Source organism: Ilyonectria robusta (assembly GCF_021365365.1).
Source record: "Ilyonectria robusta strain PMI_751 chromosome Unknown BGZ61scaffold_132, whole genome shotgun sequence".
Classification (NCBI taxonomy): domain Eukaryota; kingdom Fungi; phylum Ascomycota; class Sordariomycetes; order Hypocreales; family Nectriaceae; genus Ilyonectria; species Ilyonectria robusta.
In genome coordinates, this window is record NW_025764566.1 from 1 (window position 1) to 25187 (window position 25187).

The 25187-nt window shown below is 40.6% G+C and overlaps 9 protein-coding genes across 9 annotated transcripts; 5 read left to right on the forward strand and 4 right to left on the reverse strand.

Annotated features, from left to right (window-relative positions):
• Positions 1–3202: 3202 nt before the first annotated feature.
• On the reverse strand, positions 3203–4809 carry BGZ61DRAFT_469785 (uncharacterized protein; the record flags this gene model as incomplete). Its single annotated transcript, XM_046247998.1, has 5 exons — positions 3203–3233; positions 3270–3820; positions 3857–4296; positions 4366–4522; positions 4603–4809. Coding segments are annotated over 5 exons (1386 nt in total), but the record flags the coding sequence as incomplete, so codon positions are not given.
• A 1108-nt stretch (positions 4810–5917) lies between these two features.
• On the forward strand, positions 5918–6541 carry BGZ61DRAFT_488105 (uncharacterized protein; the record flags this gene model as incomplete). Its single annotated transcript, XM_046250071.1, has 2 exons — positions 5918–6052; positions 6185–6541. 2 exons carry the CDS (start codon positions 5918–5920, stop codon positions 6539–6541), a joined length of 492 nt encoding a protein of 163 aa, XP_046093062.1.
• Positions 6542–14369: 7828 nt separating this feature from the next.
• BGZ61DRAFT_542450 (uncharacterized protein) lies at positions 14370–14741 on the reverse strand (the record flags this gene model as incomplete). Its single annotated transcript, XM_046255192.1, has 1 exon — positions 14370–14741. The coding sequence occupies one exon, from the start codon at positions 14739–14741 to the stop codon at positions 14370–14372; it is 372 nt and encodes a 123-aa protein (XP_046093063.1).
• A 681-nt stretch (positions 14742–15422) lies between these two features.
• On the reverse strand, positions 15423–16130 carry BGZ61DRAFT_488107 (uncharacterized protein; the record flags this gene model as incomplete). The annotated part of the gene is made up of 2 exons (XM_046250072.1): positions 15423–15729; positions 15760–16130. 2 exons carry the CDS (start codon positions 16128–16130, stop codon positions 15423–15425), a joined length of 678 nt encoding a protein of 225 aa, XP_046093064.1.
• A 947-nt stretch (positions 16131–17077) lies between these two features.
• On the forward strand, positions 17078–18136 carry BGZ61DRAFT_501235 (Sialidase; the record flags this gene model as incomplete). The annotated part of the gene is made up of 1 exon (XM_046251670.1): positions 17078–18136. One exon carries the CDS (start codon positions 17078–17080, stop codon positions 18134–18136), a length of 1059 nt encoding a protein of 352 aa, XP_046093065.1.
• A 1301-nt stretch (positions 18137–19437) lies between these two features.
• BGZ61DRAFT_542453 (lysozyme-like domain-containing protein) lies at positions 19438–20319 on the forward strand (the record flags this gene model as incomplete). The annotated part of the gene is made up of 3 exons (XM_046255193.1): positions 19438–19792; positions 19846–19976; positions 20026–20319. 3 exons carry the CDS (start codon positions 19438–19440, stop codon positions 20317–20319), a joined length of 780 nt encoding a protein of 259 aa, XP_046093066.1.
• A 604-nt stretch (positions 20320–20923) lies between these two features.
• On the forward strand, positions 20924–21339 carry BGZ61DRAFT_469788 (uncharacterized protein). The gene has a single exon (XM_046247999.1). The coding sequence runs from the start codon at positions 21010–21012 to the stop codon at positions 21217–21219; it is 210 nt and encodes a 69-aa protein (XP_046093067.1). The 5' UTR covers positions 20924–21009; the 3' UTR covers positions 21220–21339.
• Positions 21340–21368: 29 nt separating this feature from the next.
• Positions 21369–22167, reverse strand: BGZ61DRAFT_469789 (uncharacterized protein). The gene has a single exon (XM_046248000.1). It carries the CDS (start codon positions 22135–22137, stop codon positions 21856–21858), a length of 282 nt encoding a protein of 93 aa, XP_046093068.1. The 5' UTR covers positions 22138–22167; the 3' UTR covers positions 21369–21855.
• BGZ61DRAFT_376503 (uncharacterized protein) lies at positions 21495–21728 on the forward strand (the record flags this gene model as incomplete). Its single annotated transcript, XM_046242511.1, has 1 exon — positions 21495–21728. A coding segment is annotated over one exon (234 nt), but the record flags the coding sequence as incomplete, so codon positions are not given.
• Positions 22168–25187: the final 3020 nt, after the last annotated feature.

Consider the following 25187-nt stretch of genomic DNA (forward strand, 5'->3'; position numbering starts at 1 on the left):
TATTTAATTCTATTTCTAGTATAACTACTACTTATTCTACTGCTTTTAGCTCTATTATAACTAATATAGTATCTTACTACTTTAATTTATAAAGCTATAAGCTGGGATTATTATAAAGCTTATATATTACTACTAGCAGGCTGGATTTCTTTTTAAATAGCCTTAATTAAAGCTATATCTTCTTATAGATACTTAATATCCTACTACTATTTACCTTTTTTTTTTTATTTTCTTCTCTTTCTTTTTATAATTACTTCTTCTTATTACTACTACTACTAGCTATTTTCTTAATTAGTAACTTATTTACTTAAAATAATAATTACTAGCTTAAAGAAGTTTAATAAGTATAATATAAAAGTATACTTATTATAAGTATTATTAATTTAGTATATACTAGGTTAAATATCCAGAATATATAGTTGCTATTTTTAGCTAAATTTATTATTAGCTTTTTCTTATTAATTATCTTTATATTTATAATCTCCTTTAAGTTAAAATTAGCTTACTTTTTAGCTATAAACTTTTTCTTAATAATACTTATTGCTACTTACTACTACTAAGTAGCTTTAAATTATAGTATTTAAATATAAATATATATATAGCTTAATTACTTAAATATAACCTAATTCTACTAAATTTTACTCTTTAAATTTAATTATAGATATAATAAGAATAGTATCTTAAGCTTAATTTAATATAAGAATATCTACTTAAGTAGCTATATTAATACCTAGAATATTACTAGTAAGTTCTTAATAACTAGTAGTAAAAACTAAATATTATCTATTATATTATCTATTTACTATTAACTCTTATAATAATATATATATACTATTACTAGCTTCTTCTATATAAATATACTTTAATATTATATACTATTTATACCTATTATAAATAGTAATTTTAGTATTCTTAGTAGTAATAGTAGTACTTTATATATAAGTATAATTATTAACTTTAAAAAATCTTATATATATACCTTATAAACTACTATAACTTACTAATATAGCCTCTTTTTTCTTTTTTCTTCTATTCTTTTTTTATTAACCTTAGCTACTTTTATATTCTATATAAAAACTTACTAGAAATCTACTTTTAACTTAATCTACTATAATAGCACTTCCTATAACTTAGCTAGAATCTCTATATTCTAATTGTCTATTAGCTAGGACCTGCTATAGTCCTTAATATCTAGATTATCCTATAGCTTTTATATTTTAATTAGCGTAATATTTATAGTGCTAAATAGCAGCTTATTAAATAGTAGTATCTATATCTTGTAGAACTTTAATATAATTAGCTATAGTATATAGTCTATATACAGTATTATACCTAAGTATGTAATCTCCTTGCTATTCTACAACTAGTAAGTCTGGTCTTGTAATATAGCTGACCTTGCTGCTGCTAATAGGTATAGCTACTATTATAGTATATACCTAAATGCTATCTCCCCCGCCTGGTATATATACTTTCTGTATATCTATACTAGTACTATAAGTATATTATCCTTGCAGTCTGTTATCTTAAAGTAGACCGACTTAAATATTACTAGCTACGCTGTCTATATTATCGCCGATAGGTAGCTGCTATAGTTTCCGGGGACCTTCTAGCTGCCTAGCTTTCTATGCTACTTTGTAGCCTTATCCTTCTTATTATTACTTATCCCCTTTTCCTTCTCTATCTTCCTATACTGCATACTATTACTGCTCTTCTTAATCCTCTCTTAGCTGTATATAATATAGTAGCTAATAATCAGTAATTGGAACGGCTTGCTGCTGACGGTATGGTATATTAGTATTATTAGTAGCTTCCGGACTGTAAACTTGAGCTCGGTAACCTGCTCCTTCTTGGTCTTGCCTTTGTGCTTCTTGTTTCCTCGCTTATCCTGCTCGCGTAGTATCTCGATGACCTCCTCTATTGCCCGCCGCTGCCGTTCTGTCGGCTCGATAGCGTCTCGCGGTACCGGCTGGTCCCCTTTCTCTCCTCCTCGTGTAAAGTGTCCGTCCTCGCGGTAGACCACGCGATAGTAGTACACCAGCATCTCTTTCATCTTCCGGAAGTACGTCGTTAGGGTCGATTCGTTCTTGAGGCTGCGGAACGCCTTGTCCTTGCCCTTGCTCGAGCTGCCGGCTTGGAATTTATTCAGCCTCTTGGCCCATTGCTGTAGATCCTGCCTTAACTCGTTGAATAGCTTCCCTTCCTACCGTGCCGCTGCTGGAGGAAGCCGTCTGTCGTATGTGCAGAGAGGCGCCGCCGGTGAAATCGCCTAGCAAGCCCGAGACGGTAGCGGCGTAACTTCGAAGTACACTATCAGCCCTTTCGCGGACGAGAATGTCTGTACGTAGCATTTCCCCATCTTGCCCATCTCCCAAGCTATCTGCGGCGAGACGCCGAGCTTATGCGTCGATATATGATCTAGCATCTTAGCCCACCGGGTTGTAAAGTACGGGCAAACATTACACCGAAATGCCTTATGGACCCGTAGGCCAGGGATAGCCGCAACCTTCCCACGCGGGACAACAAGCTCTTTGAGCGGTCGAAGCTGAAGTATGCTAAGGCGCTCTATATATGCCTTACACGCAGGTCCCATAAGGCGGTGCTTACGGTTTAAGTGCTGATAGAAAGACGGCCTCCCCGGATGAATTATAGACTCGCAGGTCACGTAGATGAGGATCTGATACTCTGCATTGTAGATAAATCCCTCGGGTGGTTCTGTCGCGGCGGCCTCGGGGGTTAAGTAGCCACTGCTGCTACTACTTATATTGAGTCCCTTCCTCTTCTTCTGGGCCATCTCGCTACTAGAGGGACTCACCGGCCTCTTGTTCCGCCAGCCGGGATTGGGCGTAGCAGCGTCAGCCAGACGTCGCCCCCGCTCTGCCGAATCATCCACCACGTCGCCGTCCTTCACCACGTCGCTGCCCACCGCTAAGCAGTATTCCTCGTAGTACTGCTAGTTCCAGCTTTGCCAAATTGTAGATAGTTGACGGTACATCTCGAGAAGCTCCGGTTGCAACCGTGCGGGCAAGGCCCTGTCGATAGCGTAGTCCTTGAGTAGCGTACGCGGGTGGTGGCCGACTCCCGCCGCAATCATCCGGACTGGCGTGCTAGCGTTAGATGGATAGTAGAAATTCCTCTTCTTTATAAGGTCACTAATATACCGCTTCGCAATAGCAATTGCCGCCTGTCGATAGAGCGATATCGTCTACGGCGTCTGTAGATCCTGGGTTAGGCTCCTCAGGGCCGCCGTTACCTATATAGAGGTAAGATACCTCTTCTTATACTTCGGGTCCGGAAAGAGGAACTCGTTGCTATAGTACTGCAGTAGCTCGAGCTGGTTCGCTAGGAAGTCGAGGAATAGCCGGATATAAGCCAGGTAGAGGAATATAGAGGAGTCTAGGTCATCCGGAAGGTAGCACACGACATAAAAGACGTGGTTATTTAAGGCGCGAGCTTTGTTGTAGCTAATGATAACGATAACCCGTCCCTCGCGGATGAAGACATTCCTGATGGCTAATTTTGTGTTTCGAAACCGGATACTCGTCGTCTCGGTGCCCCGGCCAGGTAGTCCCGCCGTTACGTGGGACGCGGAGAAGCCCATCGTGGTAAGCTCCACGCCCGCTCCCAGGTATGCCAGGCACGGGCCGGGCAACCAGTGGCCTGCCTTAGCAAGGGCCTGGCCGCGGAAGGAGGAAGACCACGCGCGGCGTGCCATCGCCTTGTAGGTGCCCGCTAGGTTATTCTCCGGTTTATCGAGGAAGCACCAGCCCGGCTGCCGGCAGGTTAGGTCGTCGCGGATCGTGGAGAGGTCGACCATAGGCTCCTACCCTAGCATCATCTCGGCGACTAGCTCTTGTACTTGTGCAATTGCGGCTTGGTAGGTGGCGCAGAACTTGGATAGCCGTACTACCTTGTTGTCACCGATCGTGAACGAGCGGCCGTCTAGAGCCCAAGTTAAGTTACCCCGAGGACCTTCCTGTCTAATAATGCTTTTTCCGAAAGCCTTTAGCTCGACTAGCTCGCTAAGAGGGGAATGACAACCTCTTAGCATGTACTTTACCCGGATTGCCTCAAGACGTTCTGGCTGCGATGGGTAAGTGCGTCGGGCCGGCCAGACATACGCGAGGGTGTCGTAGCTATATAGCGGCAGGCTATACTCGAGGAAGAATAGGCGCCCTACCCATATGAGGGCTGCGAGATCCGGTGTCGAGTTATATGCGTCACGGTACGCTAGAGAGGAACGGTGGACTCCCATAACCGCCGTGAAATATATTATTGTCGACGAGGCCATTATCCCGTCTTAGCTTTGATACGTCCAGAACATCATTGAGAGCTGGAAGAGTGCCTCGGATAGCTCGAGCCGAGTACCTTTATGAGGGCGGAAAGTAGACTGAGCCGAGCTGTGATCCTTCTTGTCGTCTTCCTGTTCGCCTTCGTCCTGTGAGCGGTCTTTGTCGTCATCGCCATCAGTATCTTCATTATCTTCGTCCTCTTCTTCCTCATCATTGTCGCTCTCGTTGTCGCTCTCTCATTGTCGCTCTCATTGTTACTCTCATTATCGCTCTCGTTGTCGCTGTCCTCCCTTCCCTCCGCGAGCTGCGATACGAGGCCTAAGATATAGCGCATCATCTTGATGTCATCTGCGCGTAACGGCACGTTATATATCTGCCGGCGTTGCCGCGGTTCTAGCGTAATGACCTGGAAGATGTAGCAGATGAAGCGCTTCCACTTCGATTTATAGTCCTCCTTGGTTCGCCGCGGCATGATACGGAGTGGGCGGTTGCAAAACGCGCCCATCCGGTAGCTCGTGAGCTAGCAGCGCGACTGGTAGGACGTGGACGCCAGGGTGGCCTCGGCTCGATCGAAGACGTCGTCGACGGCACGCATTAAGACACGCAGCCGCGCCTCCGCCGCCGCGGGGCTCCGAAGCGGCACACCTCGCCAGGCCCCGAGCAGATAGTCCTCGTTGTCCCTGTTGGGGCCTCGAGCGGGCTGCCTCGCGGAGGCTGTGATGATGTCGAGCGGTCGGTTCCGGAACAGCTCTGGCCACCTCGTATGCTTCAGCCAAGGCGTCGTCTCGTTGTCTTCGGCGCACGAGTACTCTTGGCTCTCCTGCTACATCCGGTCGGCCCTAGCTTGTAAGCGACGGTCCTCAGCTATCTCCTGCGCGAGTAATATATCATTATATCTTCATATAGGTGTGGGCGCAGCTGGCCATCCTCTAGGTAGGCCGTCCTTAAGCGGTGCGTAGGTAGGGCTTGTAGGTGGCGGAGTTGATAGATACGTTGGCAGTGGCTGCTATATTTAGGCAGGTTAAAGCGTAAGTAGGGATATAATATTAATATATATTAATAAATAATAGTAGATAATAGAATAGAATATATATCTACCTAATAATATACTATACTATATAGGAGTAGTAATAGTAGTAGTAGTTGTAGTTATTCTATATATAGTTTTTATTTCCCCCGGTGGCGCAGCAGGCAACCTATATACAGTTTATAGTTGCAATACCGGTAAAGAATAAAATTAAGGGGCTTTTTCAATAAAAAAGGAAGGAGCAAGGCAAATGGCAGTCCTTTAGCAGGGCCGGGGTTGGCGCGTTTATGATACATTCCCTTTTTGGACGAAAGAGGAGGGAAACGGATGTTGATTGGGCGGCGGGGCCTCTTTGGAGGAAAAAGGTCGGTCGACTATAAACAGTAGGTATACCCAAATAGAAAAGCTATCTATATTATTAAACTGCTCTCTTTATAACTATATCTAGGCCCCTTCTACTAGTAATTAGATTCCCTTATTCAAGCTCAGCTAATAGAAGTACAGCCACACAATTCGCCTGCACACACCTACTGCCGCCCAGCGAGGAGGTCGTACCAAGCCACAGCATATACTCATGACATGTCTTAAAGGTCTGATTAAAATGCTTAAACAACCACTTCGTCCGGCCGGGACGACTAAAGGCCCCGAAACACAGCGGCATCACCATATCGGGGAACCGGCAGGAACGATCCCCATCGTAGTCCGGATCGGCTGCGCGGCAAATCTCCTGGGGCTGGTAACAGTTCCAACAGACAACATATCGCTCCAGCCAGTCCCAGTTCCGGCTCTAACAGTCCCGCAGCGCCTTCTACTTAGCCTAAATCCAGTAGTAACGTTAAGCACAGGTCATTACTGTATACTCGAATAGTTTCCCCTCTACTTGACAATACAAACAGCAGCCCAGCATCATCTGGAGGTCGCTCTCATACCGACTCAGCTCCTCATCGCAGACCCGAGCCTGATTCAGAACCTCCCTCGGTCCAGTAAAGACCATTTCGCTAGCGCTAGGGCGTACTTCAGCATTGTTATCCTCTTCCGGCTCTGGGCTCGAGCTACGGATACGCTTGGGGAGATGGAACTGCATACCGGGTGGCCGGCGTTCACAGTAGTATTCGGGACAGACACCACAGAGCTTATCGTCTTCCATACACCACTGCCAGTCAGCCTTCTTATTAAGAAACTGGCTAAGGATCCCGCGCAAACAGTGCTACTGTATGAGATATAACTACATGGCCTCGCTATCGGCGCTGAGGGGCCAATCCAGCTGCAGCTGCCAGGCGGCATTGAGCAGGATAATAAATTCAGCGGGTTGGCCATCTCAGCTACCTCAACCAGATTCCTATAAGAAGTCTGTCATCTAGCTGGGGGCGCCGACGTAGATGACCCATCGCATATGCACATAGTTGAACCCAGGGCCGAGGGCTGCTATAGCTATAATAGCAGGAGAGTTACCGGCCTGGAGCCACAATTTAATAATCGCCCCCTTTTCATCCGCCATGCTCGAATCGGCCGTATAGAAAGGGCAGCCCAGCATATCAGCCAGCTCGGCCACTATCTCCTTGGTCGGACAATAGAAAATCACCCGGTCTTGCTCGCTTCAGAAGAAATCCGTCTATTCCCAGCAGGACTGCATAAGCCGGGTTGCTCTCTCTAGTAAGCTATCTATACCTCGCTCTTGCCAGATGATATAGCGGATATTCAGTTAATTGGTTAACTTCTGGATTGTATATAGCTATATAAGCTTATTATACTCAAGGAAGAGCTTATTATATATCAGCGGAAGTATTGCTATTATTTAAACTATTTGCATCTAGATATGCTATATATACTAGGCTAGCTATAATATACTCTATTAATAATTGCTTGCTATAATTATTAAATAGTACTTATTAATAATAATCCAATCTAACTACTATTAGTCTATTAGCTAATTAGCATACTCTAGGAACCTATTGGTATATACTGCCTTGGCTAAGATAATAATAAGAAGGGCAGCCTTAATTAAGCCGGGAGACTAAATATAATACTACAACTTAACTCTATCTAAGTATTTAATTATATTACTATATAGAGCTACTATAAAAAGAATTAGAATTGTTATTACTACCCCTTTTAATATAGCTATAACTATAAAGACTAATATCTTACTAGATCTAGTTATAAGGACAATAATAACCTATTTAGCCGGCTTTAGACTTAGAGTTACTAGTATAGTATTATATTAACTCAGCTGATATAGCTACAGCTTGAAATCCCTATAGAGCCTATAGGCAACTCTAATAAAATCTACCTTCTTAGCTACCGGCCTTATATAAAACCGCATCTTTTTATAGACTATAAATAGCTCCTAAGCTTATATCTCTAAGATAGTTTAGAGCTACTTATTCTAAAAAAGCTAATTTATCTAAAAGAGAATTTACTAACTTTATAAAGCCTAGTAGGCATAGTAAAGTAGAATAATTATAGCCAGAGTTATACTACTAGTATAGATATAGTTAAAAATATAGTAGTTATAATTACTTATCCCAGCTAAGTCTACTAGGTCTATCTTATTCTTAACCTTCTTAAATACTATAATCTCCTCTAAATTAAAGTTAGCTTACTTCTTAGTACTAAACTTCTTCTTTATAATTAAGGCTACAGCCTAGTACTATTATACTACCTAGAACTAGAGCACCTCAGTATATATATATACTATATAAAGATAAAAGGAGACTATAAGATCCCTCCAGACCTTGCTATCTAGCTTTAACTAAAGGTATAATAAAAACAAGATATCTAGCTTATATTAGTAGAGGAAGACTTAATATAGTAGCAGCACTAGGGCTAGATATATTAGGAGTAGGTCTCTAATTACTAGAGGTAGAAAGTAGATATTATTCTTCTTCTTTTCTATTTACTCTTAGCTCTTATAATATTATATATAAACTATTATCAGTTTCTTCTAAATTAAAAGAGAGTAATATTAAATACCAGTATTAATATAGGTAATTAAGAATAGCTTAGGTAACTATAGCAGGAAACTAAATAGAATAGCTATTAGTATTACTATATATTTTAAAAACTCCTAAATATACACCTTATAAAGAGTAATTATCTTTAGGTAGAAATAGCTTATATTATTGGAATCAATCTATATAAAGACTTATTATAAATTAGCTTGCCTCTTAATCTACTATAAGAATATATCCCGAGTTCCCTCTAGAACCTCAATATTCCTCTTATCTATTAATTAGAAGCTACTATAATTATCTAGATTAAGGTTATTTTATAGCCTTTAGGCCTTAATTAAAGTAATCTCTCTAGCTTTAAATAAGAGCTTATTATATAAAAGTAAGTATACTTAGTAAAACTCAGATATAATAAGCTATAAGATCTATTCTATATATAGCTCTATACTAATATAAGTAACTATCTATTTATTAAGAGATTAGTAGGCCTAGTTTTTTATAATTACTATTCTAGCTACAATAAAGAGATAGAGATATTACTAGAGAATATAGCTAAAAAGAGTCTTAGCTATTAAGTAGAAATACTTCTAATATAATATATCTAGTAGCTATAAAATCTTATTTTCTTTATCTTACTTTTAAAAGTAGATAAAATTAAAAAAAATAAGCTAGATAGTCTATATAAAAGTAAATAGATTGCTATTAAAGTTACCTAGCTTATATTATATATATTACCTATCCTATAGCTTATTATTATCCTTCTTATTATTTCTTAACTCTTATTAAGTAAATATCTTCTTTTAGCTTAATATAGTATAAAAGTTAAGAATAACTAATTAAAATAGCTAGCTTCTAATAAACTAGTAGATTAGAATTATATAGAAGTTGTAAATAGTATATTTTAGCTTAATATTATACTTAGTATTTTCTTTCTCTTTTTAGCTAGAAAGTAATTAATTCTCTATTTACTTATCTTATATTTATAGTATATTAATAATCTAGTTTATAGCTTATTACTACTAAGAGATTACTTTAATAATATCTTATAATAATATCTAGTTCTTACTATTTCTTATAAAATAGCTATTCTTATAAAAAATAACCTAATAGTAATATATAAATAGCTACTTTATCTAGTAGAAGTATAATACTAAAAAGAATTTATTTTTAAAGCTATAGAAGCTATAAGTACTCTTTAATTTTAAGTAGCTACTATTATTATTTTAAAACTTACTTAATTATTTTACCTACTATTATATTATCTTATAGTTAAGTAACTTATTATTATAGAGTATATATATATCTTATAAAGTTACCTCTACTGCTAAAATAATATAAGTAAGATTAGTAATAATAGTAGTATCTTTTTTTTTACTATAGCTACCCCTTCTATTAGAGGTCTTATTAGATAATAGAAGGAGTAAGTAAGATAATTAAATCTTAATATCTTAAAGGCCTTATAAATAGGTTGGAAAATTAATATAAATAAGCTAGAGGACTTAATTTACTCAAGACTCTTTAATTACCTATATAACCTTAGCCTTCTTATTAAGATTATAAAATACCTAGATAATATTAATCTTAAGCTTATTAAAAAGCCTCTTCTTCTTCTATAATAATAGCAGTATAAGAAGGTTTAGTATTAAACCCCTCTAACTACTAGAGATAGATAATAGTAGTAATAATAATAGACTCTTAATTATAAAGTAATTAATATATCCCTTAGCAGTAAAATACATCTAGAGCTAATATACAATTTAGAGCGGTATATTGTAATTATACTATAAAGCCTTCTTCTTATATATTGGTATATAGTTATATATCTTCTAGAGCTGCTATATACTATAGCTATAGCTTTTAAGAAGGTAATAGTAGCTACTATAATTAGTAAAACCCTTAATCTATTAGTAGAGCCTGCTATTATCAGCCTTCTATTATTATAGCTTCTTAATAAAATAGAGGTTATAATTAAAGAGTAGCTCTACTATTAACCTTAGCTTATTACCCCTTATCTAATACAGCTCGGCCTATAAGTAGCTTCTCTAACTGGCTTTTTTAGAAATTAAGCACATCTAATATTATTAGTAGATAACAACCCAATAGTCTAGATTATAGAGGAACTTATTAAGTTTTATTATAGGTTTTCTAAATCTAATATCTTAAATTCTTCTTTTTTTTTCTTTTTTCTATTAATTAAGAATAATCTAAGATTAATTTAAACTAGAGGGGTCTATTTTATTAATTAAGAGTTTACTTACTTACCCTACTAGAATACTACTATATTTTTTAATATTTCGGCTTCTCTACTTCTTGCCTTCTTTTCCTCTTTTTTTTTTATCTTATTTTTTTTTTCTTTTCTTTTTTCTCTCTCTTTTAATTTAAACTATTAACTAGAGCTATTTAGTTATCTATCTAGACCTCTTTTTTTAATAGTTAGCAGGGGGGATCTAATTCCTATATTAACTAATCCTAACTAATTAACATCTCCCTTTTATTTCCTCTTTTACTTAAATCCTCTTTTACTTAACGCCTAAAATAACTTTATTTATACTATATTACTCTACCTACTAATTTAATACTACAGAATACTTAGAAAAGTAACTAGGGTCTCTTCTTTTATTAAAAGAGTTAAGAATACTAGTATAAGAAAATATATTCTCTTTTAGTTTTTTTATAATATTATATAGTAAGCTTTACTATTTATCTATAAAGTAAATTACCTAATATTTAAATATCTTATTATACCTAATATAATATACCCTTTAGTAAAAGCTTAAATACTAGTAACTAACAGATTAATACTTACTTATTAATATCTTTTTACCTTTATAATTAAATAGTATACTACTTGGGTTTGCTACTATAATATTAATAAGCTACTAAAGTATTTTTATTAGTATATTATTAAGCTGCTAGTAATAGTAATCTACCTTATAATTAAAACTCTACTTAAGCTAAGCTAGTAGTAACTATTTATAAGCTACTTATTTATTCTCTTACTAGACTCTTCTATTTATTAATATTTTTATTCTTATTTACTTAGCTACTTTATAAATATTAAGTAAGTTATAGAAGTTAAAGTACCTTACCTAGCCTAATTTCTTAATCTATAATAAATTACAGTTAATATTCTTTTTAAGTTATTTATCTAGAGTTTTATAATATCTTCTATCTTAAGCTAGGCTTAACTACTAGTAATTATCTTTTTTATAATATTAATACTGGTATTATTAGATATAACTATATTAATATTCTTATTATTATTATTATACTCTTAAATTATTTAATATTATATATACTTTCCCTTTATTTATATTTATAGCTAAATTTCTATTTATTAAATTTCTACTTTATTATATTATACTTCTCTTTAGTAATAAATAATATTATTTTATATTACTATAAAATATCAGTATATAATATAGCTATAATTTTTTAGTACTAGAAGCAGTTTAATAGCTATATTATTATCTATTAGAAGTATATTATTTTTAAATTAGCTAATTTTATTTTAATATAATAGTTATTAATTTCTTTTAGTATATTATCTATTAATTAATATATCTATTAGAAGTACTTTTTAAAAGTATTTAGCTATAGTATAATATTGTATTTATAGTAAATAAGTATTTAATACTTCTTATTAAGTTGTATATACTTATTTATTATATACTTATAATACTTAAATATTAATTTATAATGTTAATAAAATATAATATAACTAAATAGTAAATACTATAATTTTTTCTTCTTATATAATTCTAATTTCTTTTTTTTTTAACTTTATATAACTCTAAATTTAAGTAATTTTAACTCTGAATTTTTAGCTAATTAGTAACTTAACCTAGTAGTAAGTAATATTATAGAAATATATAGATATTAAACTTTTATTTATATAGATAATTCTAGTAGAATTGCCTATAAATAATATCTAGAGTTATTTAAATACTTTATATTATTTATATTATTTAAATTCTCTATATTATTTATACTATTTATATTTATATTCTCTATACTATTTATATTTATATTTTTTAAATTTCTTATTTTATCTTTCTTTTTTTATAATTTTAATTATATCTAAATATATATTATAATTTACTATTATTTTTTATATTATATTTATGTATTTAACTTTATAATCTCTTTAAATAGCTTATTAGAGGTAATAATTATCTTTTTTTATTTAATTTTAAATAACTTAGCTATATCTAGTCTATAATAACTAGTAGTTATATATATATTATTTAATATATATTTAAAAATCTCTTATATCTTCTATAATACCTACTTATTCTTTTTAATTAATTATAATACCTATTCTTATAACTGGGTTTTATTAATATAGGCTAAATATACTAGCTATTTAATTTATTTTAACTACCTCTTAATCTTTTATTTATTACTAGTATTCTAAATTTAGATATTAGCCTTACTTTTAAATACTTATTAGGCTTATTACTATATAACTATAATAAACTCAATCTAATAGCTAGCTTTATTTTTATTGGGCTTTTTATTATTAAATAGAATAGTCTATTTAACTTTAAATTAATTACTAGCTATATAATTATAGAAAAAATACTGGTATTAAATGTCTGTTTTTTATAATATAAGTAGTATAATTACTTTAAATATATTAATATACTAGCCTTACTTATAATTATTAATTTAACTATACTTATTTTAATAATACTACTATATTTATTTAATTTATTAGGTTATATATAGGTATTAATTATACTCTAACTTATTCTTTTTTAATAGTAGGATATAGAAGATAGAGGCTGTTATTAGGGGTAGGATTAATTAATTTTTTAACTTCTTCTAATTGTAAATAATACCTGGGATTACTTCTATTATAGCTTGAATTTTCTTTAACTTAATACTTACTTATTATAGTCTAGCTGCAATCTATATTAAGCTCTAGATATAGCCCTACTTTTCTTAGCCTCCTAGAATGGAATATAATTTAGCTATTAGTAATTACTTTATAATTACCCTAACTATTAGTAATTACAATTATAGTAATTACTCTGTAATTACTTCTAATTATCTAGTAATTATAATTATTATATAGGTAATTATACTTAATTATATTAATATATAAATTACTAAGTAGTATATATTTACTATAAGTAGCTACTTAGCTATTAATATAACTTAATTACCTTAATTACCTTAACTTACTATATATTACTATACTTAATTATTACTAGATATAATATTTACTCTATAAGTAATACCTTAACTACTCTACTAATATAAACCTACAATTTATCCACTAGTAACCTGCCTTCTACTTACTCTAGATTATATTTATAGCAGACTAGAAGATATAACTATTATATATAAGAAAGTAGGAGAGAATTATAATAATAAAGTTCTCTATTTTATTTAAAAAGATAATAATATAGCTTTTTATATACTTTTAGTAATTAAGTTTTAATAGAATTTTATTATTTATAATAAATTTTATAATATAGCTAAAAGAGACTTAAAGAGTAATTAGCTTCTTTTAATAGAAAAGAGGCTATTAAGCTCTTTAAAATATCAATACTTATATTTAATATCTATATTATTAACTAAGTAAAATTTAAAAAGCTTTTTATTTTCTAAGTTAGTATAGTACTTATAATATACCTAAACTCTAGTATTATTATCTAATAAAAGATACTTTTAGTATTACTAAAGAATCCTTATAGCCTATAGTAAGAATAGTATTAACTGCCTCTTCTACTTAATAGTAGTAAGTTTATAAGGTATATACTTTCTATAGCAAAAGATATAATATAAAATTAATAATATCTTTTTATTTATAAACTCCTAGTAGAATAACTTAGAAGCATCTACCTAAAGGGCAACTGGGACCTTCTTATACTATAATCTTATTGCTAATGCCTCTATCTTATTGCGAAAGTACAATTTGTAGTATTGTAGAATAGATTTGACGGACTCCCGCTAGAGTTAGACGGTTTCCTGCATCTACCGCGGCCTCTTTGGGGCGCGGTTTGTTTGCGTGTTCAGCGGAGATGGAAGCGTTTCCCCCATCAGCCGCGGCCTCTTCAGGGAGCTATTTAGTTGCGTAGTCTCTCCGGCTATTTAACGGGCTCGGTCTTTAGCGCGATGGCGGTCCAGATGATCCAACATGCGGAGGATCTCCTCGTGAGGGACTCTGACCGGCTCCCTTCGGGGCTCGAGGAGAGCCAACATGCGGAGGATCTCCTCATGAGGGACTCTGACCAGCTCCCTTCGAAGCTTGAGGAGATCCTGTAGAGTGGCATCGTCAAAATGGATACTGAGCGGCCCTTGCGGGCGGTGGACGGCTCTTTGAGACGCCAGGGAGTTTGGAACCGTCGATTGAGAGGCTCCCTGACTCCCTCGGGCCCTATTCTGAGTGCGTTGCCCATCCAGATCTTCCCATGTACGGGGGATCTCATCAATTGGGACTCTGACTGGTTCTTGCCGGGGCATGGTAGCAAGTGGATATGAGCCACGGGTATGGTGAGGAGGGAAAGGAGAGGTAAAACAAATGGCGCGCCATGTCTGACGTGGAAAGCGGTCGAAGCAAAAGAGAGCAAGTGTCTGGCATTGAAGGTTTCAGGCCCGGCCCTGCCATCGGGGGGAACAGGAAGATCAGGTTAGGAGGCAGGTAGCCAAAGAAACAATCGACCGCCACTTGTAGAAAAGAAACAACCGAGAGCCACCACTGGTAGGACGGTCTTCCCCGTGCCACCGACGACAAAATCGCAACCATTTTCTAAATATGGCGAAGCGCAGAGGACGCAGAAGGAAGAACCTTTCGTTCCGAAAGGCATATTGGGTTCTTGGCAATACAATACAATATGGATCAATGTCATATTGCGTAATACAATACGCACCACTTGACAATACAATAATATTGCAAGGGTTCCATATTGCCAATATACGTATTGTTTATATTATTAGCAACACTGACGGATTGTGGACAACTTCACAACGTCTTCCCGATGATGTGGTGTCGGCGATGAATTCAATGAAGGGGTAATGTAGCACGGCTTAACACAGTAATAAGCTTTGAGTATCAAGGTGTTTTATTGTCGAGCTAGTTAAAGCAATACAACAGTGATTCCACTAATTCCTTCTTCCTTGCTCCAGCCAACAACCACAAGCCCCTTAGACCTTGAGATGAATATACCTAAACTTACTCTTGTGGACCTTACGCGTCCCATAAGCCCTGTAATTATTCCAGTTATACTCCTCAACAGTAACCATATCCCCATTAACAGCAGAAACCCAAGCAATATATCCCTTCTGCCCAGCATCCGTCTGAGCAATACACCCCGGCACAGGCTTATTATCAACCCTTACACCACTCGCCCTCGCAGCCTCATCCCACTGATACCCATGTCCCCATGCCTTCCCCTTGTACTTGTTGTGGAACTTGATGCCTAGGCGCTCATTCACCCGCCATGCCACGAAGCTGGTGCATTGGCACTTGAAGTAGAGCTACTTGTCCGCTGGGCTGTAGCTGTTCTTGTAGGGATAGTCGTTGACTCTAGGACCTGGGATTTTATTGTTCTTAGGAGGTTTGGGGACGTTGGTGCATTTGCCCTTTACGTAGCTGTCCTTTTCTGTCTTGATGTATTTATCGGCAACGTAGCAGCCGTCGGATGTCTTGTCCCAGATGGAATTTCCCTTGATATTATCACCCTCAGTCTGGCAGGTGATAGTGACATCGTGGCCTTTTTTGTAGGATTTCTTGATGGCGAAGGCCGTGCCTGGACCGGAGCGGCAGTTGAGGTTGTCGCTCGTCACGGGGTAGGAGTGAACTCCAGTGGAAAAGAATGCGAGCGCATAGGCGCAGAAAGTTGTCAGCTTCATTTTGAGAGGTATTTAAGGCATTATCTTGACTGCTGGTGATATTGAATATGAATGGGAACTTGATAGTTGCTTTACTTTATAGAAATTGGAACCAACACCAATCACCCTTCAGCTGAAGGAGAGTATAACGACAAACGACAGACGATCGAAATCAAAATGAAGACGGACAGATTGAAAAGCCCCAGTCTGTAAGACGGAGGAATTCATGGTTCCATTTGATTGACGGTCATCGGACCTTTCCTGGCAGCCTGCATATTGAGATTAAAGGACTTTCTCAATAAGGTTCCGGAACGAGACGGCATCCCCCGATAATCCCCAAATCAACAGTATTCTCGGCCTCAGAAACGACCCTTGCTGACTCTGTATTAGCTCTTTAATCAGCTCCCACGGAGGTATCTCAAAAGGGTGTCGGACCACTTTCCTCTTTAGTTGTTTTACCGCGGAGGATTATAGTCGATAAAAAAGACAGGGGTCGTGATAGTCTGCACAGCCTTGTGTGCATTAGGAAGGACGTCTGTTAATTGATCTGCATGTGATTAATTAGCACTGACACGACCGTATTTTCCAGTCAAGGGATTTCCTCGAGCACGTGGGCTATCTATCCGAGACTGTTGATATTGTCGGTGGTTAATGCTAAAGTCAATCAGCTGGCATCATTCATCCAAATCTTCCGACAGGCAAGGTTCTTAGTAATGTGTCATCTATTCAAAGTATGTATAGTTTTATATATGAATATAACGAAAAAAATACATTGCTCCCCATGGTTTTCGCCAAGTGAGAACTGAAATCACATCCTCATGGCAAATACAATGTTCAGTTTCAACAGCTCCATCAGAGCTCTGCTCTTGGTGCTCCTCACGGCTTACACTGTCTTTGCCAACGTCAACGACCCAGCCAAGAGTCAAACACCCTACCACAAAGGCTTCGCCCTATTCCACAGTTCCAACATGCGCAACGCAGACAAGCTTCCAAACGGCGTTGGTTTCCATTCCTTCAGAATCCCCGCTGCAGTTACTACAACTACCGGTCGCATCCTCGCATTCGCCGAAGGTCGGCGGCACAACAATCGAGACTACGGGGACGTCAATCTCGTTTACAAGCGCACCAAGACCACCAAGAGCCACGGTGATAGCCCCAGCGACTGGGATTCCCTCCGAGAGGTGGTCGGAAAAGGAGATGGCACTTGGGGAAACCCCACGCCTGTGGTTGACGGAAACACCATTTATTTGTTCCTAAGCTGGAACCACGGCGACTACAGCCAAAACGGCGGCGACACCCTCCCCAGTGGAAAGAAGACAAACAAGATCAACAAGTCTTGGGAGGGAAGACGCCATATCTTCCTAACCCAGAGCACCGACGACGGCAAGACTTGGTCTGAACCTGTGGACATGACGAAGCAGCTCACGCCTGACGGATGGTCATGGGATGCCGTTGGCCCTGGAATCGGCATTACCCTCTCTTCTGGTGAGCTCGTCGTTCCCGCTCAAGGAAGAAACATCATCGGCCGTGGCAAGCCCGGTAAGCGCACATGGTCCTACCAATCCCTCAAAGGCGCCGGCTCCGAAGGCACAATCGCCCAAACTCCAGACGGAAGACTCTACCGTAACGACCGTGCCTCTGCCGAAGACGACTACCGTAAAGTCGCCCGAGGCTCTCTGTCTGCATTCGGCCTCTTCGTCCTCGACAAGGGCCTCCCAGACCCCGCCTGCGAAGCATCCACCCTCCTCTACAACAAAAAGGACGCTAACGGCCCAGCGCGCACGCTCTTCATAAACTCTGCGCACAAGAGCAGCCGGAGACGCATGCGCGTACGGATCAGCTACGACGGTGATGCGAAAAAGTTCAACTACGGGAGGAAGCTCTCTGATGCTCCCATCTCTGGTGTTGGGTTTGAGGGCGGCTACTCGAGTTTAACCAAGACGGTGGATCGTAAGGTTAGTACTTTGGTTGAGACGGACTTTTACCAGGCTGGCGGGTCGGAGAAGGATCATAGGGCGATTGTGTAGAGGAGATTCAATTTAAGTTGGATTTTGAATGGTCCAAATAATTAGAATAAATTGGACGCGGTTGTAATGGAGAAAGGATCTCTGTGGGTTGAACCACTAGGCGGATGCTTGGTTCAGCATCGAGTCTTGTTTATCTCTTCTGCTGTTTATTTTAATTATTTTCTTCAGAACCAAGCCTGAGCTTCTTAAAGATAGTATTACTACGTCTCGTTTATGCGCAACTCTCCGCCTGAAGGCTTCATATTGACACTCGCACCGGCGCTGAACAACCACATTAGCCACAACATGGCTTGACCAATCATGCCTTTGGAATTCAACCACGCAATTTGACGTAGCATTCAGCAAGCAAGTTAGCCGTTAAGACGGTCAAGCTCAAGAATCAGCCCGTTCAGCATGTCATACTCGAGTACGGAGGCAGGGCCCAAAAGTCTTTGCCCAAGTTGATCAACGCCACATCCTGTAACCCTTGTCATGTACTTGCCGTTACAACAAGCTTCAATCTCTTGCAGAAGGCCTCCGCCTATTGCCCCTGTAGCATCAGGGGTCGCAGGGAAAGCTTATCTTCTAGCTGCTCACTAGGGTCTGCTATTGCCCCTTAACGTTTAGTGGTATCGAATTGGGTCGAAGTACTCCTTGTATTTATCCTAGTTGTGGCGCTGTCGTTGCTTTTTCCTGGGCAACAACTTTTGGGCCCTGCCTCCGTATTCCTTGCACATTCAACGCCTCAATGAATGCATGTCTCTAAGCCCAAGGCCCGTCCATTTATGTCAGACGGACATTTCCGCAAACAACGGATGTACCCGCCGTTTCGCCATTCGAAACGAATCTACATCCAGATTCGGCCCGTCGCAGAGAACCAAAGTCCCCAGTCTTCAGCTTGCAGAATCGGGGCAAATCTCCGATATGTTTCACCAATCCCCACATCCGCAGGGATCCCATTCAGGCAATTGAGCAGCGTCCAAATCCGGCAGATTGGGATTTCCTCCGTAAGTCAAGAATTAATTTATTAATCGGCATAAAAGTTTCCCCGTCTTATTGTGTAAGAAGGAGTCTAGAATGCCGGCAGTTGTGTTCTTCAGCTGCTCAAAGAGCAAGGCGTTTTGGGGAGGTATGACGGATGGTTTCCAAGGGTCCAGATGGAAATGAGGCATAAAGGTTCATTTAAGTTACTCCTTTCAATCTTGCACGACATTGAGTTTTGAGTACATAAAGGGTTTCGTCTTGGCCTCTTGAGCTTGAACTGATTCCCATCAACCTCCTTTAACCCTGTTCAACTTCCCCTTTACAGAACATCGCCCACCATGAAGTTCACTCTCTTTGCCCTCTCTACCCTCGTGGCCTCCCTCGCGACCGCATACCCCATCACCGGCGATGACGTCAAGTGCCGCTCCGGCCCAGGCACCAGCTACGCGGTCAAGAAGGTATTGAAGAAGGGCACCGACGTCACCATCACCTGCCAAACCGAGGGCACAAACATCAGCGGGAATACCATCTGGGATAAGATCTCGGATGGCTGCTACGTCTCGGACTACTACGTCAAGACGGGCTCCAATGGATACGTCAAGCCCAAGTGCGGCGGAGGTTGCTCTGCGCCGTCTTCTAACCAGGCTACTGTAGACCTGATTGGCGAGTTTGAGGGTTTCGTTCCTCATATCTGTCAGTAATCTCTTGCTCTTGGGAGTGTCAGGAGTACTAACGAGTCAAGACAGACAAGGACGCTGCTGGCTATCCTACCGTAGGCTACGGTCATCTCTGCAAGAACTCCAAGTGCACTGATGTCAAATACCCAATCCCCCTGTCAAAGGCCAACGGCAAGAAGCTTCTCGCGGATGACATGAGAGTAAGTCCATCTTCAACATCTCAAACGACCAGTTCTAACACTATGGCAGAAGTTCGAGAAATGCATCCCCAAAATGGTTAACAGCAAAGTCACCCTCAACAAGAACCAGTTCGGCGCCCTGGTCAGCTGGTCCTTTAACGTCGGCTGCGGCGCCGCCGAGGGATCGCAGCTCATCAAGCGTCTCAACAAGGGCGAGAAGCCCAACACTGTGATTTCTGGGGAGCTGCCCAAGTGGGTTTACGCGGGCAAGAGGAAGCTGCCGGGCCTTGTTCGTCGGCGTAACGCTGAGATTGCCTTGGCTAAGAAGGCGACGAGCGAGAAGGCTCTTCCTGTGAAGTGCTAGATGGTTTCTTCCTTGGGGCATCTGCTGTACGGTTTGAGTTTGTTGGGGAGGGCTCTTGGTCTATGGTTGGTAACTCTGAGGGAACAGTGTGCTCTGCAGTCAAGCAGTCGGCCTATGCTCACGTAGTCAAGGCTCTTCCCATTAGGCAAGTTTAGTTTCATGAATGTATATATATATCAACCTTTCAAAGAAGAAGAAAATTTTGTGGGATATCCAACGTCAATAAATAATCGGGTTACCTGTCGGACTTTCATCGGACGTATGGTGGGTAGCAAACAGTGCTTAGTCAATCCATTTAATGTCTCCCTATCGATACTATACCTTTTCGCTGGACGCCAAGCGGCGAATGATAAACTCTTAACACCGCAGAATGTCAGTACAGAGGTAGACCAAGGACGTATATGTTTCGGACCGAAAGCCCTGGCTCCTGGGCGAGGCAGGGTCCGAAACGGAGGCCATTCCCGTAATGGTGAGCTAGGCCGCGCTGCTGCCCGCGCAGCTATCAAGCGACGACACTTGACCATTCCCGACCGGGACAACAGTAATTTAACATTAAAAGTCAAATAAGGCCATGTGCAAGGTTTTTTGCAACGCAATCCCTCCTCTTCATTATATTCCCTCTTCTCCAAATTTCAATCCCTCGCGCAGAACACAGTCGCCTACCAACCGTGCCAACCAAATGAGCCCGAGATGACAGCCCCGAAGAAGCCTCGGCGACATTCCGGAAGCCAAAGTGACGGATCAAGACCTGCACGACATCCTGGGCGTCATCAAAAGAACAAGCAGAGCGCGGACAAAGAAAACCCTAAGACCGACAACCTCGCCGGAACTTCCCTTCCGCCGCTTGGCCCGTCACGCACGCTTCAGCGGCTCCAAGAACATAATGTTGAGACTGTATGACAAAGAAGGCCCGATACGCTGGTGGCTGGGATGTGGATACTACGTAGTTTGGCGGAGCTGTGTTCCTCAGACATAAAGCGCTTAGACCTTAATAATCCCAATCCACCTTTTGTCTTATCACATAATTACGCGGCGTTCCCCCGAGATGCCAGAACCACACGTTCTGGGAAATGCCATGTCAAAACTCACCGAGGAGCAGCGAAATGACCCTGCAACGTGTGTCATCGCTGATCGGCCCGGGTTCGCTCGCGTGCGCGCAACAGGCATTCCGTGGCATGATCGAACTGCTTGGAACGCTCTCGGGAACGCCAACTTTCTTCCGTCTACCAGGCTGCAGGGAGTTCCAAGAGATCTACTTAGCGAAGCTCAATAGACCACTTGTGGTGGGGGATTGTGGCAGCTGGGTCAGAGATGCCGTCACTGGGAAGCTATTTGGGCATGTCATTGCAGGAAGCCCGAAGACTGGCCTGGCTATGATAATGCCGGCACATGGAGTTTTCCGTCACGCTTGGGAAGCTTTGTCATCTGACTCTCTGCGTTATTCAGCAGCCTCTCCTGCAGACGAGTCTATTGGCGGAACTGCCGTAAGAGGTGATGAAGTGAACCGGACGCCACCCCCTATTCCTCACTCTCAACTCAACGATCAGAGGGTAGAGCAGGATACTGAGGAGGGTTTTCTGAAGCGCCAATCAGATGAGCCCGTACGAATCGAGCTTGCTGAACCGGCAGTGGACGCCTCACCTCAAGATCACCGTATAGGCAAGGACAATAACGGCGGCGGCAAGAAACGGTCTGGCGATGGATTTTCGGACAAGGAACACACCAAAAAGACAAAGCATGGCACACCAACTGTAACGCGCCTTTTGGCTTGTCCGTTTTACAAGTACAATGCCATTCAGCACTGTAAATGTGGAACATATCGATTCCGCTCTGTCGCCGACGTACGCCAGCATATCAAACGATCCGTTCACCTGCAGCAGCCGTCGCATTGCCCTATCTGTAAGATTAAATTTACCGACATCACTAACACTGACTTGCAACACCAACGCGATGCCTACGTACGAACATGCTCCTGCCGCCAGAATAATACTGCAATTACTGGTATCACCCCCGATCAGGCTGAACGCATCTCTATCACTCAACCACGCAACCAGCCGATAGAAGAGACCTGGTTCAAGATCTGGCACATCCTGTTCCCCAACAACAACCCGCCCGACTCGCCCTATCAAGAGGCTGGCCTCGGAGGGTTAATGCGAACCCTAACCGCCAGGTATTTAGAAAGGTCACCAAGAGACAGGCTCCCACCAGATGCCATTTCCCATGTTGACATCATTCTCAATCACTTTGTGAGTTTTGTCTCTAATATGCCAGTAACCGACCTTGGAACCCCACCGCAATATAACCAGGGAACAACGGCAACTCCACAATCAACTAGAACCAGCTCAATTGCACCCCCAATTCAGGCAGCCCCAATTGGAACAGCGGTCGAGTCCATCGATATAGACGATTGGGACCACGTATTTCTGGAATTTAATCCTCAGCACAGAGATCAAAACCAGGCTCTCCACCCGGCTTCAGGTCAATTTCAACATCAATACCCGATACCGGAGACAACACAGCATCCAGCTCCAGGGTCACCATCTGATGCACTGGAGCAACATTATGCTGAAATGGGACAGGATGAATCATCTTTCTTGGAGGCTTTTCCACATGGATCCGCGGAATTAGGGTTAGGGTTGATTTATGACCTGCCAGTGTCAGACGGAGGAGATGAGCAAGGAAACCCTATTCTGAACAGGCATATGGATTCGGGTCTAGACAGTTCCTTCGGAACCTAGACTAGGAATGTATCCACAGACTAGGAAGGTGCCCACAAGTCTAGGAATGTGTCCCTTCGAACCTAATAGCCGAGACAACCTAATCCGGCATCCTGATCCGTCAGATCTGACGTCTGAATCAGCAGGATCTCTAGGGATAAAATAGCTAGCCTTCCTCCCTACATCCTTATGACACCTCCCATTTTCAGTGAAAGTGGACTTTTACGCGTCGTGATTGGCCCAGCACCCTTGTATTCCCCTTTCACTTGAAAGAGGATGTTCGATATTGCAGCCCTTGCCCGTTTTTCGTGACAAAGTGGGCACTCAGCACCCTGATTGGTCGCTTCCCTTGTACCCCTGTGCTTTGGCATAGCAGCTCAACAACTCTCCCCTGTAAAAATTCTTTGTTCCCCGCAGCTGTTAGCAGTCTGGGCATTTTTCAGGCCACCCGACCACGCTTTTGCCTTCAGGACCCCATCGGGGCCTTAACAGGGACAGAGAAAGACCTTAGGAGAGTTCGTCTTCGACACTCAGCCGGACCTCACGACTACCTTCAGAACCAAGGCAGACCGAGGTATTGGAGGGCGCGCAAGACCCTCCAAACAACGACGCTAGTCGCGGAGGTTTTTCTCCCTGAAGGCAAGCTGCACGCCAGCCTGTCGTTCCTTCTGAGGGTTTTTTTCCCTACTGCCACACCCTTAGTCAATTCTATCGCTTGGTTACTGGAGAATAGAACTGTGTTAGCTTCTCTGGCAAGGGACGTGAGAGAATTCTGACTAGTTGAAAACCATGGGTTTGACCACCCGCGCCTGCACATCCCGCTGACGGGTAACGGGCTTGACACAGAGCGCCTTTGAGCCGATGCCATGCTAGATGAGCTGGAGGAGATGCAGTTGCAGGAGATGCTTGTGTTGACATGCTTAGCGACACCTATGGTAGAGGAGGGCTACGGATAGGAAAGCTGCCCCTCAGGGTTCGAGTTCAGCTCCCCTTGGGGTCGAGGGTCTGAGTCCAGCTCCTCTTGGAACCAGAGGCCTTGCAAGAGGACCGGTGGAGCCGTGAGGCGGCAGCAACTTCGAATAGCTCAGCTCAACACGTCCTGTGCCCCAAAAGAGGGCCTGTCCGGACGGAAAATATACATCACATCACATCCGAGCTGGTCATGACAAGGGGATCAGACCAATCAGAGGTCTCGTTAGTGGCGATACCTTATCCTATCCTATCTTCCGCCTAAGGAGTAAGTAGACTCATAATAAGACCTTAACAGTTACGCTCTTGAGACCCCCTACAGCAGGCGATAACTGTTAGAGGCATAACACTGGGGCGGGGTACGGCTTGGAGGTCCTTACGTATGCACTGAGGAGAGAGCGACATCGGTTACTGTCGGATTATCCGAATTGACTAAAAAGAGGATCTTCGGTTAATTACTAACCTGAAGTGGCCAAAAATAGGTCCTTGGATCGTGTAATATTGACAAAGTTGTGATAATGCAAATAGGCGCAATTGATCAATTGATGTGAGCTGATGTATCTGTGCCTTGCTTGACCAGCCTCCTGTGATTTCCGCAGCCTAGCCCGGGCGGGCCGGATTTACTTTATTCCCCTCACAGTTACCAAGATCACGTGACCCTTGTGTAGTCCTGGTGATGTGAGTATTATCATCCACGTTGGGATCTTTAACTCCACCATCAACATCAAGACCACTCCGCGCAGATGTCGGCGCAAACCCCAGTGACGATAACAACGGCAACTGCGATAAACTCAGTAGGGCCTGGAGGTCTAACACTCTCCCTCAAGCGGCGTCGTCCTGCACCAGCGCCTTAAGCAAACTGTCACGGTGCAGGTTGGGACCAGGCGGTTACAACTGGCAGAACCATAACATACCCACTTTTCTTCTCCAATCAGGGATAGATTACTTGGATCACTACTGTAATCCTTACGATCTATTATAGAGGATTACTTAGATTACTACTATAATCCTTGTAATCCCTATAGTATATATATATATTTATTTAGCACTTTTATAGATAGATAGCCTTACTAGCTATAAATATACTTAGTTATATTAAATTTACTATTCTACTATTACTAAATTATAATCTATATTACTTACTATAATATTCTAATTTACTTAATTATATATCTTATACCC

Excerpts from the sequence above, each read along its gene's own strand:
- BGZ61DRAFT_469788 (XM_046247999.1), top strand. The coding sequence starts at position 21,010 with ATGACAGCCCCGAAGAAGCCTCGGCGACATTCCGGAAGCCAAAGTGAC.
- BGZ61DRAFT_469789 (XM_046248000.1), bottom strand. The coding sequence starts at position 22,137 with ATGTTCCACATTTACAGTGCTGAATGGCATTGTACTTGTAAAACGGAC.